Source organism: Heloderma suspectum, chromosome 1 (genome assembly GCF_057233095.1).
Source record: "Heloderma suspectum isolate Gila_16-S chromosome 1, 16-S_ref, whole genome shotgun sequence".
In the NCBI taxonomy this organism is placed as follows: Eukaryota; Metazoa; Chordata; class Lepidosauria; order Squamata; family Helodermatidae; genus Heloderma; species Heloderma suspectum.
This window is the reverse complement of record NC_139458.1, coordinates 353,183,124-353,201,077: the sequence shown is the minus strand read 5'-3', so window position 1 is coordinate 353,201,077 and position 17,954 is coordinate 353,183,124. Positions and strand designations below refer to the sequence as shown.

General features: G+C 42.7%; 2 protein-coding genes across 13 annotated transcripts in view; one reads left to right on the top strand and one right to left on the bottom strand.

Moving 5' to 3' along the window:
- SERAC1 (serine active site containing 1) overlaps positions 1 to 5,351 on the top strand; it is a 41,144-nt gene extending 35,793 nt beyond the window's left edge. For 7 of the 9 annotated variants that reach the window (XM_084827900.1, XM_084827898.1, XM_084827895.1 and 4 more), the window contains 2 exons: positions 953 to 1,096; positions 2,002 to 5,351. In XM_084827900.1, the coding sequence (XP_084684026.1) occupies positions 953 to 1,096; positions 2,002 to 2,141 (284 nt within the window). In that variant the 3' untranslated portion in view covers positions 2,142 to 5,351. Of the gene's footprint in view, positions 1 to 952; positions 1,404 to 2,001 lie in introns of those variants that run through there. The other 2 variants (XR_014786742.1, XM_084827902.1) reach the window with 2 other exon arrangements.
- SYNJ2 (synaptojanin 2) overlaps positions 5,252 to 17,954 on the bottom strand; it is a 91,275-nt gene continuing 78,572 nt past the window's right edge. For 3 of the 4 annotated variants that reach the window (XM_084827890.1, XM_084827892.1, XM_084827893.1), the window contains 5 exons: positions 16,799 to 16,933; positions 15,021 to 15,133; positions 13,493 to 13,601; positions 10,225 to 10,427; positions 5,252 to 8,591 (listed from right to left, as the gene is read on the bottom strand). In XM_084827890.1, the coding sequence (XP_084684016.1) occupies positions 7,800 to 8,591; positions 10,225 to 10,427; positions 13,493 to 13,601; positions 15,021 to 15,133; positions 16,799 to 16,933 (1,352 nt within the window). In that variant the 3' untranslated portion in view covers positions 5,252 to 7,799. The remainder of the gene's footprint in view (positions 8,592 to 10,224; positions 10,428 to 13,492; positions 13,602 to 15,020; positions 15,134 to 16,798; positions 16,934 to 17,954) is intronic. The other variant, XM_084827891.1, reaches the window with a different exon arrangement.

Below are 17,954 nucleotides of genomic sequence, written 5' to 3'. Positions count from 1 at the left end.
GCTGCTGTAGTTCCCCCATTCTGTCCAAGAACTCTTCGTGTTCTCTTATTCCCCGGAGGGTCGACAGTCGCCACTCCAGTCCACTTACTTTTTCTTCCAGCAGCGTGATCAACTTGCACTTGTTGCAGGTGTAGGCCATGTTGTTCTCAGGCAAGAAAACAGACATTGCACACACCTTGCAGGTCACCACCATTGGAGAGTCTTGTCCTTCCATTGCCTCTTTTCCCTTTTTGTGTCTAGCTTTGTGATTGTTCTAGACTAGCCTGTGAGTCCCACTGGTGTGAAAGTGTGTGTTACAAGACAAATAAATGGAAAAAAGTTAGTTAAAAAAATAAAAAATAAAAATAAAAAAAATGTTAGGGGCCTCCCCTGCCGAACTTCCCTGGCCAACTCCTGTGCGCCCCCTGTCCGCTCGCTCTGTTTGCTCGCTCTCTGGGAGCTTGCCTGCTTCTGTAGTCCCTGGACCAGCTGGAACAGCTTGCTCTGCTCTGCTCAGCTGGGAGGTGGGAAACAGACTGAAGCTTCCCGCCCATTAGCTGCTGGGAGTACTCAGGCCACACCCCCCCAATTCAGTTGGAGCTCTCAGAAGCACCTGGTGAGCTCACAGCCACTCAGAAGGATAAAGGGCAGCCCCCTGGGCTTCCTGCAGCCCACTTACCTCTTAGCCTCTGTCTCCTTTGTCTCTTCAACCACTGCAACTCCCCTGGCCAACTCCTGTTTGCTCCCCCTGTTCGCTCGCTCTCTGGGTGCTAATCCTTCGAAAGACTAGTGCTAATCCTTTGAAAGCAGGGCTTTACAGTGGATGTGCCTTTCTGACCCTAAATCCAGTTTTTTTCCCCCCAAAATGCATCATCGATGGGGAAATACTGCAAGCAATTGTATCTCTTTGCCTGAATAATTGTAATTTTTACAATCAGAAATATGCATTTACTTTTCTTTCTTGTTCTTCCAGATTCCCCTGCCCTTAAAGCACTGAATGATGACTTTCTCACATTTGCGAAGGATAAGAGCTTTCCTGTATTGAGTTTTGCAGAAACGTTACCAACACGAGTAGGCAGAATGCTGAGCCTGCATGTAGTACCGGTGGAGTCTGCAGGTCTGACATTCTCAGCATTCCCCTTTTAAAATGTATTGATCTAGCAGGACACAAGAGTTCTGTGATATAAACACCCAGAAGCAGATGCCAACTGAAAATGCAGTATGAAAAATCAGTATTTCAGATAAAGTAATGATTGACTTCTGTTTGATGCAAAGATGGTTTAACAATCCCTTGTAGCCAGGTCCCAAAGAAACCTGTCTCCCAAGTCCTTCCTCTCTTTCTCATTACAGATTGCTTGCAAGTTAAGTACTGTAACATTAATTATATGAATATTTTCACTAGTACAATAAAAATGTAGTAGTCCACAATTTCCAATGTAATTAAATAAAATAGAGTTCTCCAGGAGCAGTTGGGGTTGGAGGGTGGATTTACCCCTTTATTTGTAGTTAAAAGTTACTGGTTTGCCTACATTATAGAAAATATAACCATGTAGGTATTACTGTAATGTACTATAAACAAATCTCTGCTGGCAGATTTTCTTTTATTCTTGCCAATGTGTACTGCACAAGATGTGGCCAGGTTTTAAAAGGTTAAGTCTTTGCAACTGAATTTTTTTTCCAAATAGCTAAAAACAGACATTACACATGAAACTTTAGAACTATATCAGGCTTGCTCCGCATACCTTCTGTGTGCACAAGTCATGGTATTACTATAACCAATATAAATTTTTAGGGGCATCCTCACATTTTTAAGGGACAGTCCTAACTACACACATGCACCATCTAAAATGTGATTCAATGGTACATTTTAAAACTTGTCTATCTTTGTTATATGAGGTCCTGAGCCAGAGATAATTGTCTGTAAAATAGCAAATGGGAAAAGGATCACAAGGAGGGGTGCTACTGTACAATGTGCATCCTTTCCTTGATATTTAACACTGATGGTTTTTGTTTCTTTTTCAGATATAGGCATAGGAGAGCTCATTCCAGTAGAGGTTAGCCACCTGAATATTTGCAAACCAAAGAACAAGGACTCTTTTCTCTACCTACACACTTTAAAGTTTATTCAAGATACTTTAGCAAGAGAGCTGGGAAACAGATGAATTGCAAAGCTTTGCTTATTTGTTCTTGATACCTCATGTAATTCTAACAAACTTTTGTGCTGAAACTTTGGTTGGGCTGACAGAGTTGCAGCAAAAGGGTTTATTGCTGTTAAACTGATTTTAACATTTCCTAGCAGCAAACCTCTGGAGCATACTTAAGATATGAAACTGCATAGATGCACAGTGCCATACATCTCACAAACAAAAACCATGACAGCTTTTGTTCTCTTTTAACTTTCTTGTGTATACTTATCTTGAAGGGTAAAATACAAGCGACAGCTCACTGAACGTTTGATTAGGAAGCCGTGGCTTGAGCTCCCGAAGAGGCCCTTGCATTCCTATAACAAACAACAGAATTCTTCCTTTTACCCTAAAAAGACCTCTTTCCCTTGGGAGGCTATGCTGTTCCCTGTAGGAAGTCAGCTGTGCAGTCCACTCATATTGAACTTGCCCTGTATTCATTTTAGTCAGCTGCTTATACTGGTTAGGGGGTGAACACACCCTGAATCTTCCTGTGTATTGAAGGGCGTAAATGTATTGAAATAATACACCTGTTATCTGATAATAAGGACATGTCCTTACCAGCCCTTCTGGACCAGAAATGCCAGGCCATCTTATGGTAAGAGCTGCCATAAGGCACACTGGTAAGATAAAGAAAGGCCTGGGGGTATTTGTAAATTTGGGAGGAAAATTGTATTGTGACACTTGAACCTGTAAACCAGGCTGTTCTTTTCAAAGGAAAAAACAAGGGTATAGCTTTTTTCAAGTATTTTCTCTAAAGGACTGGTTCCATTTATTCCCATGGTGACAGGTTTTTCTCTGTTTGTCTTAAACCAGAGTGCTGTGTGAAAGAAATAAACTTCAAAATCATTGCTTTGTCCTGTATAAAAGTTCCATCTACTTAATGCATCCATCTCAAGCTGCAGTAGCAACAGCCACAATGATGATTTGGCAACTGGCAATCATGACAAACCATAATTAGCACAAACCACTGATTTGCCAGCCACTAACAAAACATGGTTTGGGCTACAGCAAGCCTTAGTAAAACTTCCCGTAACTATGACTTAATGTGGTCATCTTGAGTTGAGCCAATGCATTTGTAACAAAACAGATACCATTTTTAGACAAAAGGGGAACCCTTCACAATAACCATCTACTGTTGCCCTCTGTAGAAAACATTTGCTTATAACTTTTGGAGCCAGCTGAAGCCTGCAGCCCCTCCCCCACATACATAGCATGTGGTTTATACTGTAATATCATTTGTGCAATAATAAACTAAACTATCTTTTTGTGTTTGTATATATTTGAAAATTATATAGTTTTCAAATAAAGTCAGAAAATTTTAAGTGCTGGAGAAGCTGCTAAATTAGGTACACTTTGTAAAAATAAATGTATTTGATCTTTATTGTTAACTGCAGTTTTAGCATTATGCACCTAAAGGTAAAACAGCAGAAAGGACACCTGCAGTATAAAACATACAAAACGCTCCATCAAGTGGTTACCCAACACTTGATTCATAGCTGAATATGTACATGGCTGTGTGCAAAAGCTATTGTGTGAAATACCTTTTATACCCAAACTGTGAAAAGTATTGTGTAAGTTGAAGTGGTGGTAATTCATTCATGATAGTTCACTCACAAATGCAAGCTGTCACTAGGAGCTACAGATGGGTGGACAAATATACACATTGCTTAGCTCCTAAGCTAAGAAGGGTAACAAGGTGCTTGAATGGCAAACAGCCATGAAACAGAAATTCCGTCTTCTCCCCCACCTTGAGTTATTGTGTACTTTATCTACTGTGATAATCTGTGTACATTATCTATATACACATAAAGAGAATGTGCAAACATTTTATGTATTTATAATCATAGATAAGTAGGGTTGGAAGGGGCCTACAAGGCCATCGAGTCCAACCCCCTGCTCAATGCAGGAATCCAAGTCAGAGCATCCCCGACAGATCCAGCCTCGTCTTGAATGCCTCCAGTGTGGGAGAGCCCACCACCTCCCTAGGTAATTGGTTCCATTGTCGTATTGCTCTAACAGGACGTTTTTCCTGGTGTTCAGCCAGAATCTGGCTTCCTGTAACTTGAGCTATTATTCCGTGTCCTGCAGTCTGGGATGATCGAGAAGAGATCTTCTCTGTGACAACCTTTCAGGTACTTGAAGAGTGCTATCATATCTCCCCTCAGTCTTCTCTTCTCAAGGCTAAACATGCCCAGTTCTTTCAGTCTCTCTTCATAGGGCTTTGTTTCCAGTCCCCTGATCATCTTTGTTGCCCTCCTCTGAACCCTCTTCAGTTTGTCTGCATCCTTCTTAAAATGAGGTGCCCAGAAAATGTGGTGCCCAGAACACAGTAAAGGATTCAGTTTAAAGCCCTCCTGATGAAGTTCTTCATGCTGTGGCCACATTCTTCCCATCCTTTGTGAGGTGCAACCCATCCCTTGCCAACAGCCCATCTTCCAGGAAGTATAGCCCGTGGTCCCAGAATCCAAATCTTTCGCACCAGCACCACCTTCGTAGCCAGTCCTTCAAAAATACCGGAGTATTTTTCTTTCCCTTTCTATCCCTCTTCTAACTACTGGAAGGATGGATGAGAAAACTATCTGGGCCCCAAAGTTCTTGAGTTTCCTTCCCAAAGCTTCAAAGTCTGACGTGATTTCTTCGTAGCTCTGCTTGGCAGTATCATTTGTTCCCACATGGATGAGAAGAAAGGGATACCTCTCAGTGGACTTTATGAGTGCAGGCAACCTTTCAGTCACGTCTCTATTTCTACTTTTGCATCTTAAAGCAACATTCAGATTGGAACATGGAGGTCTGATTACCCACCAGGAAAACATTATAAAAGCAGACAAGCCACTTGGGGCAACTCATTTTTTATTGTATGACACTCGGACTAGATAGACTGTCTTGTTGCGTCTTTGATTTGTTCAGACTGAGTGACATCAGCTGCAAATGACTGCACAGAGGATGCTGCTGGAAAGAGCTGTTTTAATGAGGCAGCTCACCAGTCAACCAGTTATAGGATATAGTGCCGAAAGCCAGATACTTCTTCAAGTGGAGTAATAAAAATAACTTTCATTTGCAATTTATAAATCCACTTAAATTGGCTTGCCTTCTAATGCTTTTATTATCATGCAAATGAACTGCCACAAAGCTATTAAATTATCTTTGTTGCAGAGAACATTGCCACTAACAATAAACCATGCTCTTAAAAAAAAAAAGGCATTGTGCTTTATGTTGAGACGCAGCCATAATTATCCAGTGCCACTTTTGATTTCTTTATTAAAAGGGAGGGATTAAAGTGCTGCATATATCCAGCAGGAGGTAAGCAAAATGTCATTTCTACCTGCCCACTTTTCATTTGTGCTGAAGATATAACATAGCCTTTTGAGACTTTGCCTGTTGCTAGGTGGCAAGAATGAAAAGTATAGGTGTGAAGTAGGGAAGGAGACTAGCTAAATGCAGTAGCATTTCTATACAAAATCCTGGACCAGAAATATACCTCTGCAGTACTGCCTGTGCATGGCTGCTTAGGTGCTCATCAGTTGGCTAGTACTATCAGTTTTGACAATGCCAGTTACCTGGAGAGGTGGCTGCCTAAACATTTAATCCTGTAATGGCTGACAGTTTTTAATCCTATAATATGTTTATTAATTCATATTGGAGATAGTGTTTATGCCTTGTTGGGGCCCTTCCCAAAACAAACTGACTGGCTGCTGTTGGAAAGAGAAAGCTGTACTGGGTGGACCTTAGGCCCAATCCAGCACAGGCTGCTTACATTTTCATATCGGCACACTATACAATGAGGGCTCTGTCGGGATTTTCATGTGTTTGTATTCTGTTTAGAGTCATGGGGACCACAGCAGCAAATGTTGTACGACTGCTGTATACCTGCTCCTGCTCCTTCACTTAGCTTTTTAAAAAGCTCCTGATTAAGAGAACCAAGAGGCATCACATTTAAATGTTTAACCCTCTGGCTTTGGAGAACAAGAAGGACTAAGTCAAGTCTTGTTTCTTAAAAAAGAAATTTAATAATATTATATACATCTTCAATACAAAAAGGATACTCCAAAGTACATGACACCAGGATCCCCCCGGCCAATGTTACTATTTAAGACCAATTTAAATTAAATCATCACCTTTGCACTTCATCAAAAGTGATTCAGTCCCCCTGCTAATAAATTACTAGTCTTGTACGTACACCAGATTGTATAAATTCATTGTGTGAATCCCACAGGTAAATCCTTGCACATGTTTCCTTAAGTATTTTGAATAACATGCTTTGCCTTTTATGCACATGCCATCTTATTCATGTGTTGTCTCCGATAGTCCCACTGGTGCTGTTTTAGCCTGAGGCTGTTTTCACTCTTGGGACTGTAGCCCCAAAGGGTGAAAGCTGGGGAGCCTTTGGTACAGAGGCCTCTCTCATGTGTTCCTGTGACATTTTCTATACATACTGTTCATTTGGCTCTCTTCCTCTCTTGTCCTAAGACTATGTGGTCTTGAGCATAATAACCCGGACAAGACTTGGGTCAATGGCTGCAACAGAAACTGCAACAGAGAACCTCTCTACACAAGGCTTTTGTGCACTCATGATTGCTCACTCATGGTAGTTTGTGGGTCCTTTACATGACGTCATCCTCCTCCAGGGCCTCTCCCATGCTTTGCAACCATTATCGCATGTGTGTTTTTTCCTAACGAGGAAAATCTGGTATTATTTAGAAATGGCGGAATGAAAGTCTTGAGTAATTGTGCAATTGCGCTATACTACCATGCCACCTAGCAGCTTTATAATGAAACATATAGAAAGGCAGAGAAAGGAAAAAAAAAACGGAAAAATGTGTAAAGGAGCCGATCTTAATCCCACAAAGAATCTGGAAGCAGAAGCCTCGGTAGCAGTGCAGGATAAAAGCCTCATGTAGAAATGCCCAGAGTGATACGTTAGGAAAACCATGTGTGGGGAACTCCCCAGCATTTTCTGTCTATTAGTAGGGTCATTATTCAGGCCTTCTGACTGGATGGCAATCTCTGATACCACCAGCACCCCTGGTCACTGCACCAGCTTTTACATCCACCTCCATATTATTACATGCTGCTATCTGTAAGTACAGTCGGCAGATAATTTTCTCCTTTGCATCGAAATACAGAGTGCTTGCTGGATTGAGCCCATTTGTTTTAAACTCCTACCTCCAGTGTGCAGATGTTTAACAAACATAAAAGGGAAGAGGCAGACAATACTAGGATGTGTAGTGTGATCCTAAACATGTTTACCCAGAAATAAATTCCAATAAGTTCAATAGGACATCCTTCCTAGTTTCAGACACTTCCCTGGTCTGCCCAAAGAGACAGAGTGTCTATGCGTAATACAGAATCCTCTGTGTTAACACTTTCACTGCAAGGAAATGTGCGGCAACCAGGCCTGGTACAGAAAATGAGCACGGTGCAAACAAGGAATAACTGCAGCAGGAGTATTTACAGCATGCACACGGAAAAGAAGTAGTTTCCACTGAATTTACCCTATCAGCTGAATCAGAATTCCATGGGGAAAGAGGAGCATGAAGTACCATGACTTGCTGAACTTGCTTCCCGTACCAGAGTGCTGAGAATAAAGTAAACCCCACAATGATGTTTTCTGTAGGAGAAGGCAAGAAAATAGGCTCACAGTTTTAAATTGGAGCCCATGTCTACACAGGCATAAGGACGCTGAGATACAGCGCCACTGTTGCCATCATCACCAAATGTAACCCAGTGACTGAAATCTCTGGGACTGGAGAGTTTCAAACCTTCTGGATCGCTCATTGGGCTGACTGGCTGTGGCTGAGTCACTGGCTGATAAGCAGCGAAGTCTACCTCCAGGTCTAACAGACTGGTGTTCCTCGTAAGACAATCACTGTCTGAAAGCTGCCGCTGCCGGATATACAAGGGAGGAGAAACCTGCTGGCCAGCGGTTAACTCTGAAGCAGTCGGCCTCAAGGGCTTAGAGCCGTCGTCTACTGGGCTGGCCATGACTGTTGTTGCTGGAAAAGAGGACTCACCAGGAGAAAGTAAGAGGGCATCAGAATCCTGTATTATAGAACAATGTTCTGATGGATTGTTGCTATTGTTGGAATTGAATGTTACACCCTTAAGAAATAGTCTGCCACTGCGCTGGAGTACTTGCAGATGGAGATCAGCAGGAGCAGACTTCTTTCTCCTGGGTGGAACTCTTGGGGTATAGGCAGAATTTTGAGAAGGAACGTGAGAACTCTCCTCTAAAAGGCACAGTGCAGCTGGCTGCCTTTCGCTGCTTTTCCTCCTCTCCAGGATTTTGCCAGGGGTCATTGTTCTCGGCTTAGGAACAGGGGCGGCCCTCATAGGGCTAGTGGTGGTTCTGGCTTCAAGGTGAGGGTCTTGCAAAGCAAAGGAAAAGTGACCCGTAGATGGTTCAAACTGCTCTTCTGGAGACAGGAGCTAAGAAAAAGATGACAACATTTCAACCAACCAACTCCTCACTAGGAGCAGGGAAATGATCAAGAAAAACACAATCTCACTCCTGGCCCCCCTCCCCACACTTATGGTTGCTTTAAGCCTTCTAAAGCAAGGCTGATGTGTTATTGACAGCTGTAACATGGCTGTTCGCCTTCTGTGATTCTGCACACACGGTGTTCTGTATGAAAGCGGTTATCGCATTTGGATTCTTTTTTTTTAAATCCACATTCATTTTTTTAAATTAGCAAATTTCTAGCTCTTGTTCAGAGGATCTCAGGACATCTGTTCAAAATGTGCAAAAAGCTGTGTCCTGAGGTTTGCAGAAATACAGGAAACCTTTTAAAAATCAAATCTAAGGGAGGGACCCTTCACAAAACTGTCAAATGCAGATTGTGCATGCTCAGTAGTCAAGTGGAAAAGAAAACCCTAGGGAAGGGGGAATAGAATGAAGCATCTCAGAGGAAAGCATGCCTGGCTGGGAAGTGGTTTACCACAAAGCGTTCAAAGGCTGAATGACAACAGCAAAGCTTTCTCTTTTTTCTCTTTGCTCCTGCTGTGAATCTTCCTTGCTTAGGTGGTTGGGAAAAAGTGAAAAGGAAGCAAAATGCTGGGAATCAGCAGGCAAGAGAGGCTAGAAGAGCATAGATATAAGTACCCACCTTCCACTATCCTCCATACCCCCTCTATTTGTCTCTTTCTCCATTGTTCTTTGCACCATTTTCCTTCTCTGAAAGAAATGGAGGAAGAGACTCATAGATGTAAAAAGGGTACTGAGAACTATCTCATTGTCTGGATAGGTCATTTCAGAGAGGCTGGAACAGCACTATAAGGCTCTTGATCCAGACTGGCTGAAGCCCTGAACAGCAGTTCTCCTTTTAGGGGATGGGGATACACTACAACATTGTTTTTCAGGTCCCATTTGTTTACTCTGATACCCTGTACACTTGCCCCCTTTATTATTCCTGAATACCATACCTCTTCTCTAGCCTCCGTAGCATCTGTTATTAAAAAACAATAAATGTGCCAGGTTCTGCAAACCACTGTTCAACTATTCCAGCACATCATAATTCTGTGCATAAAATTTGCCTTTTTTAAAAAAAACAGACTCTTGGTTTTCTTGAGCAACTCAGCATATCAACAAAAGGAAAGTGGAAGGCATGAGCAGAACAGCTTTTGAAAGTGGGCAGTGATACATTTAAATAATTTCTTATGTGTGCCACACCTGCTCCCATGGTAGGAATAGTTTGCTTAGACATGTATTCGAATAGCTGCATACATCCTAGAGGGAGCCTGATATGGTGTCCGTGGCATTTCACTGCCGACTGTTCCCTTGTTTCTACACGCAGGCCTCATGCAGACAGATGTCATGCTAGCAATTCTTATGGTTGATTAGGAAATGAGGAATGCTACAGGGGATGTCGTTTGATGGCTGAAAACCTACTAACTCAGCTCAGTGACAAACAAATGATGGTTGCTTTACCGATTTGCAATTTTTGTCCTTAACTTATATCTATTGATTGCACACATAATCCCTAGACATCTGAAAGTTAACAGCCTGCAGCCTATATTAAAGGATTCTATGATGCTGGTAAACTAGATATGCTGAGATACGTACACATACCGGCTTCCCACCCATCCTTTGCAAGGGTGCCGGTTTCTTAGTAGCTGGAACTTTTGGTGGAGGACGCTGAGGTATGAGCACTGGGGCTGGTTGCAGGTTGTGAAATGGTGCTGGTTTTGGAACACAGGGGAAGGTCTCAGGTTTTGTGACAGTTTGAGTTCTTACTGGAATGGGTGCCAAGGCTTCTTCTGGTGTTACTGAAACACAAACAGTAGCAATCTGTTTATTCTATATGCCAGATAAATTCAAACTACCATTTCCCAAACTGTTTTATTCTCAACAACATGTTTATCCATTGTGACAAACCTGGCATTGCCTGGGCTGAAAATGCACACTGAAGACAAGATTTTTACTAAACTTACTACTAATAAGCATCGCCCATTTTTGTGGAAACGTCTGAACAAACGTAGTCCTAATTTAAAGACGCCCTATATTTCATTATTTACGTTAACAGAAGCTGAGGGGAAAGGCCATAGACTGTCAGGGTGGACACTGAGCCCATAGAATCCCAGAGTAGTTCTGATTCTGAGGAAGAGGAGTCGCTCCTGGGGGAGGAGTGCACTCCTCTTTCCCAGGGCCAACAGCTGACGGAGATTCCTCCCACCGGCATTCCTAGCTTAGATAGCAGTCCTGGGAGTGACAGAGGAAGCAGACTTGATGGACGCACGTCGCCGACGCAGAGAGCGGCGCCAAATGGAGGGCGCGGAAAGGAGGCGTAGTGCCCGGTTGGCGCGCAAACAACGGTTGCGCCCAGAGGATCCAAGGGAAAAGGGGAGGGACTCTCCCTAGCCCTTAAGTTCAGGGTCTGCCAGTGATTCCCTTTCAAACGGGGACCAACTGTTCCAACTTAGGGCATAGGTACTCTGCTGCTCATATCTAGTTGCTAACAGTAGAGTTGTTAAGTTGTAAAAGAGGAATAAAGCTTTGAAAAGAATCCCTTTTTTCTGTGTCTGGACTTGGCTACTGGATTAGACTGAGAGTGGCCTCCAAGGAGCCCTTGACGTAGACATGTTTTGCATGCAAAAGGTCCCAGGTTCAACCCCTGTCACCTCTGGGTTGGCCTGGGAAAGGCCCATGCTTGAAAACCCGGAGAGCTGCCGCTAGTCAGCGTAGTAGATAACACTGACTTAGGTGGACTGATGGTCTCACTTGCTACTAGGCAGCTTCTGGTGTCATGTTTTTACATGAGCACTACACTGAAAATATTAAAAGAATTTTAACACCTTAATTTTGTATTGACCTGTAATTATACAAACATAGAAATTTCTTTAAAACCCACAAACCAACAATTTCCACTCTTGTTTTTGTCAAGCCAGATGAAAAGCTAAAAGGAAGCAACGGCAGCTTTGAGGCAAGAAATCAATTTTTAAGGTAAGGAATTTACAGCCTTGCTCTGAAAATGAGGATCCTGACATAAATTATTTCATCTCCCCATAAGATTACTTTGCCTTAGTTTCAAAGATTAACACTATAAGCTCTGCAGACTCAACCTAGGCCATAAGAAACAGACTGTGTAAATTCTGCATGCTAGACAGCCCACACTCGATAGGTCAAATAATTACAGTTTTGAAAAGAACCGGAATGAGAACTAACATGGTGTAGTAATTAGAGTGTTGGACAGGGACTTGGGCGATCTGGGTTCTAGTCCCCACTTATGAAGCTCACTGGATGACTTTGACTTTGGGCCAGTCACTGACTCTCAGCCTAACCTGCCTCACAGGGTTGTTGTGAGGATAAAATGGAGAGGAGGAGGACCATGCAAGCTGCCTTGAGTTCCTTGGAGGAAAAAAGGCAGAATATAAATGTAACAATAAAATAATAAATAAAATAAATATAGTGAGCACCTCTCATACACATTACAGCAGCAGTGTGTAACATCCACCATGGGTAGTCTTTGAGGTCATAGGCATAACATTAATGCAGAGTGGGTTACATAGCATTGCGTGGAGTCTCCCAAACAGGAACTGATCAGGTCTATAGCTTCAAGGATGCTACAATATAGCACTCACCAAGCATTCAGTGGCGTGGAATACCCATGTTGTGTAAGGAGCCTCCACAGTCCCCCTATAAGCCACATTTGCACGTCACAGGAAGCCATGAATAAACTATGATGTCTACAAGCACACAGCCCGTTTGCTCCTGCTTTGCTCTTCCCTTCAAGTGAGCAGGTAAACAAACCAGGAAGCCACAATTAAGCATAGCTTCCCATCACATTGAAACCTGAAACTATGGTTAAATGCTCCCCCAAAAGCCAGGATTGGTACTCACCCTTAAACCAGGACTTGAAGTTGTCTTATGAATCCTAGCTTGCTTGGGAGTAATTAACCAAAGTCTCAGGGTTGGATGCCACGGGAAGCTATGCTTAATTGCAGGTACCTGGTTTGTTTACCTGTTTGCATGAAGGGGGAAGTGAATAGGGTGCATGCACTAGCATGCTTCTCAAGCACATTATGGTTTAATAAGCCAGGATTCATGGCTTGACATGATGGGTGAATGGGACCATAAGCACTTGTTGGTGGCATGGACACACTTCAATGTGTAATGTGGGTGATCTACATGGCAAGCAACTCTTACATGTTACAGTTGCCATCTGGAGCAACCACCACACTTCAAAGTGGTCTCCCTTTTGGAAGCTGTAATGCAGGAATTGGCTCAGAATAGTAGTGCCTCTACTGACTTAAAACACTTCAATAGCACAGAAAATGCACATAACCAGCAACATTTCCCTCTTCTCTCCACATGCTCAGTACAAATGCACAGGAATGCAGAAGGAATTGTGTGAGGTCTCACAGATCACTTGAAAAACCATGCAAACTATCAGCCCCTTGCAAACCACAGTTTAAGAACGGCTGTGGTAAGGGAACCTTTTTGCAATAATAGCAAAATAAGGCCAAACAGGAACCATCTCAATTACAGGAACCATTTTCACTTAGCGCATTACTATTTTTTTTTTTATAACTTCAGTGTCTCTGGTTAAATGTAAGAGCTTGCAAGGAATTTAAAAACGTATGTGTTGACTTAATGAGGTCAATTTAAAAAGGGAGAAATAAGTTCAGCTCAAAACAAAAAGACTAGTGTTACTGTTATGCAAACTGAAGGTGCGCCTCCCCCATTCCATTATACAGGAAATGAGTACTGCAGTAACCTAATTTGATGAGGGCTCCCAAAAGAGATGCTTCTTATATATGCCATAGTTATGGAAGGATAGCATAAAATGTAAGAACAGGTATTGACGAAGCTTTTAGCAGAAAGCTGAGTTTACCTCCTTTTGCTTGCATCAAACACCGGATAGCTTCCTCTGCTTCCTGAGGGGTGGTGGTTTTGATCTGCTTGACATTATATGGCTTACTAATTCCAGTCCGTGATTTTGGCTTACAAGAATTTAAAAGGAAACACAAACAAAAGAGAGAGTGAGCCCAGGAGAAAGTCATATACACATCGTTCTCTGGAGCAGGGTGTAAACATGAAAGCAGGCTTATTATTTTCAGAGTGACTAGCTCTTTTCTAATGGTCATGAATCAGTGCAAATTAATCCCTGTCATGGGAAGGAATACCTTCTCTCATACACTCCTTTCTCCCCCTCCCTTCCCCCATGCCCTTAGATTTTCCAAAAATGCCCTATTTAGGGTGCTGCCACAACCAAGGTGGTGACTAGGCCAAGGGCCTTCACTGTAGTGGCACCATGCCTCTGGAACTCTGTGCTCAGGAAAGTTCATACAGCCACCTTGCTTCTGTCATTTAGGAAACTGGCAAAGACTGAGCTTTAAGTGGGCTTTCCCCTCTAGATGATGGTGAATTGCCCCAGGGGTGCACAGATTAGGATTCTTGGCTGCTAGCCTTCCTTTCTGTGTTTTAAGAAATGGCTCATAGCCTTGACAATTTTGATAGCTGTGGCAGTGCAAGTATTATTTATTTACTCATCTATTCATTTAAAAATACAAACAATGGATCATTAGGTAGAGTATGTAAGCATAATGTGCACACAGTGAAACAGACGTATGATTTTAAAAACTGCTTTAGATCATACAGTTCACTTAAGGAAATTCAGTAGTGAAAAGGAATGTTTTGAAGGCTTTTCTGAATGCCAGAACTGAAGATGCCAAGTGATTATTAACTGGAAGAGAGTTCTACAACTGCAGAGCCGCCACCAAGAAGGTCCTGTCCTAATCAATTTTACAAGTGGGTAAACAAGCAAGAACTCTGAAACAGATCTAGATTCTAGGCAGAGTCATATAGGTGCAGATGCTCCTTAAGGTAATCCAGTCCTCTTTAGGGCCTTAAGGTGAATACCAGGACTTTGAAATGGACCCAGAAACACACTGGTAGCCAGTGCAACTGGCACAAAAGTGGTGTCACATGTTCATTTTCCTTTAGTCTCCCTATTGAGACCACACAGCTTATTAGGACTGGCCATGATACTGGGATAACTGCTCATTATTATACCACCATGTTATTACTGTTATCTAATTTTCTTAGTCTATTGTATTATGTACTTAATTCTTGTCATCATACATTGATTGGCAAGATCATGTTGTGTGAAGTGTTCCTAAATGGCTGCTTTTACAAGCATGTTTATGCACACACACACGTGTGTCTTTGTCTGCCAGCCCCTGTGAATACCCTCCTAATACCCTCATCCTACAGATAATGTTTGCTATACAACTTCAGCATCTCATAGGAAGTTCCTAACTAAATACTATACTGGATACATTAATTTAAAGTTCGGTGCGTCGTTCTCTCTCTCTCTCTCTCTCTTCTTATGCTTGGTACAACTGTGCTGAGCTACTCACTGGTTGCTGTGGTGCCCCTGGAAGAAGCTTTGCAGTCTGCAGGATGGAGGACAGAGAGTGGCCTGCTGAAGAGATGGAGCTGTCCGATGGGGATTTTTTAACAGATACTCCAGCTGCAGGAAAGGCAACATGAATACTTTTCTAACCTTTTGTGCATGGGGTGTTTAAGTAAAAGGTAACACTGAAAATGCTATACTCCAACACAGTACATTTGCCAACTTTTGATTTCAAAAATCCTGATAGCGGGATGGGGCTGATGAATGAAACAGGTCAGGGGCAGAGCTTGGTGGTTTCCAGCAGGAGTGTAGCTAATAATAAAATGTCCTGTTTGCTCCGTTGGCTGGTGATGACAGATAGGGTGGACTGAGTCTGCTTGAGGTTCTAATGTGGGGTGAAAGAAATATGTACGGAGTAGATCTAACATCAACCCACACAGCTGCCATTGCCGCCGCCGCCAAATCACCCAACGGCTCTGCAACTGCCCACCCTGCCTCCCTCGGCTAAGCAGAACCTGTGTTAGGAAACACACACATGCACCCCCTGGAGTCTCTCACATGGGAAATGGTGCTCAGCAGTCTGGCTCCTTAGCATGTATTACAACCAGTTCAAACAGATGCATGAAGTGGAATCACTCTCGCTGACTGGGGTTTTGTTTTTTCTGGCTAGCTGCTAAATAGCACTGTACATTTTAAAAAACATTGGGATATTTAATTAGTTCCTTTTAAAAAGAACAACAAAACAAGGCATATGAAAAAGTGAGAAATATAAATATCTCAACACTTATGTATGGAATACCTGTCATATAGGAAAATGGAGGGGAAATCCTTTGTGTTTTAGCTTCAGTAACCCTTAGCTGAATTAAAAATGGCATCTTTATGGATTATCAGAAGTGGTGAACTTGTGGCTCTCTGGATGTTATTGGACTACAGTTCCCATCATACCTGACTACTGGCCATGTTGACTGGGGCTGATGGGAGTTATACTCCAACAACATCTGGAGGGCCACAGGTTACCCATTGCTGGATTAAATAAACACAATGCTCAAAAAACAACGATGATTCTTGTGGCACCTTAAAGACTAACAAATTTGTTATGGCCTGATGAATTTGTTAGACTTTAAGATGTCACAACACTCTTCATTGTTTTTTGCTGCAACAGACTAATACTACTACACTGCTGAAAATTGTTACTATTCTCTAAGGCTCTCTAATCTCTTTCCATATAGACATAATTAACTGAATGTCACCCACATGGACAGTAACAATTAAAAACACTGGACAGTATCTTTCTACTTAAAGACAACCATCTTTATCAACTCTTGGATTAAAAGAAGAATCAGTTGTTAATCTAAAATGTGAGGCCAAATATCAATGATAGTTAATACCTATACATGTTTATGCAGAAGTACATTCCACAGAGCATGCGAGGGCTTGCTTCTGACATCAGTGCAAGGATTTATGTGACTAATATGTCAATCCGATGTAAATATTTGGGCATAAGTCTCATTGGCATCAGCAGAATCTACTTCCAGCACTATATGTATATTGTCATTCCACAGGAATGCAGAAAAAATGAAGAACATAGTATGGAATGTGGAATTCGGCTTGCAAGAATAGAAGCTTAATTTTATTCTTTTAAAACAAGTTTCTAGACCTTATAACTGTGAAGATAGGTGTGGAAGTTTGTGGATAGGGCCTGCTGAAATCTTAGATGCCAGAAAGGCTTCTAAGCTCTTTAGAGCAGAGGAAGCTCTTTAGAGCAAAAATATGAACTCCCACCTGGAGGAGGCGGTCTCTGTGGCGGATGAGGCTGTCGAGGCCTACCAGGGACAGAAAGAGACCTGCTCGGTGAACGATGGCAAAACTCCCCACTTCCTTCTAGCTCTTGTTTTAGTTCAGCCAGGTCAGCATCATCTAGGGAATATGTCAGAAATAATTTATAAATGGAAAACAGAACCATATGAAGAGAAAGCTTAGATATTGAAATTAGATCCCATGAAAGAAGAGAAGCTGAGAATGAATAAACAAATCACAGACACGTCCTTGCCTCATGAGGAAACTTCCCAAGTGTTTAGTGACCCAATTGCAGGCACTCCCTTCTGTCAAGCAGCAAGGTATCAAGCTTAATCAACTGCTTGAGTCCTTGGTCCCTGTCATTCCTAACTGGGGAAACATCTAGTTACAGGGGAAGTCCAGTCAGCAAATCAAGTGGCATGTTCCCCTTTGCACTGTGCAGATGTTCCTGAAATTCACAAGCTTGTTGAGTCATGGAGTTTGGGCCACATGGCTTGCTCTGAAGGCACAATGACACACAGCTTTCTTTCTGAAAAGGACTGGGTACATATTAAATGCACATCCAACTCCCACAAAGCATACATGCGATGGTGCAAAAATGCCCCTGCCTATCCCAGACAGTTTATAGTGCAGGCTGGGGCACTATGAAGGAGGCAGAGATGGACAGACTCAGTGACTCTAGCCTAGCCTTACTCAGCCTGGTGCCCTCCAGAAGTATTGGACTACAACTACCAGCATTCCTAACCATTGGCCATGCTGGCTGGGGCTGCTGGGAGTTGGAAGTCCAAAACATCTGGAGGACAGGTTAGGGAATGCTGCTCTGGCCAATGGCAAGTAGTTCTGTGAAGTCTGACACCAAACTCTGAGCTCAGCACAGATTAAGAATGTAAGAACATAAGAAGAGCCATGCAGGATCAGACCAAGGGTCCATCTAGTCCCGCATTCTGTTCACACAGTGGCCAACCAGCTGCCTGTGGGTAACTCACAGGACATGAGTGCAGTAGCACTCTCTCGCCCATGTTCCCCAGCAGTTGATGTACACAAGCATACTGCCTCTGACAGTGGAGGTGGCATAGCGCCATCAGGACTAATAGCTACTGATAGCCTTCTCCTCCATGAATTTGCACAATCCCCATTTCTT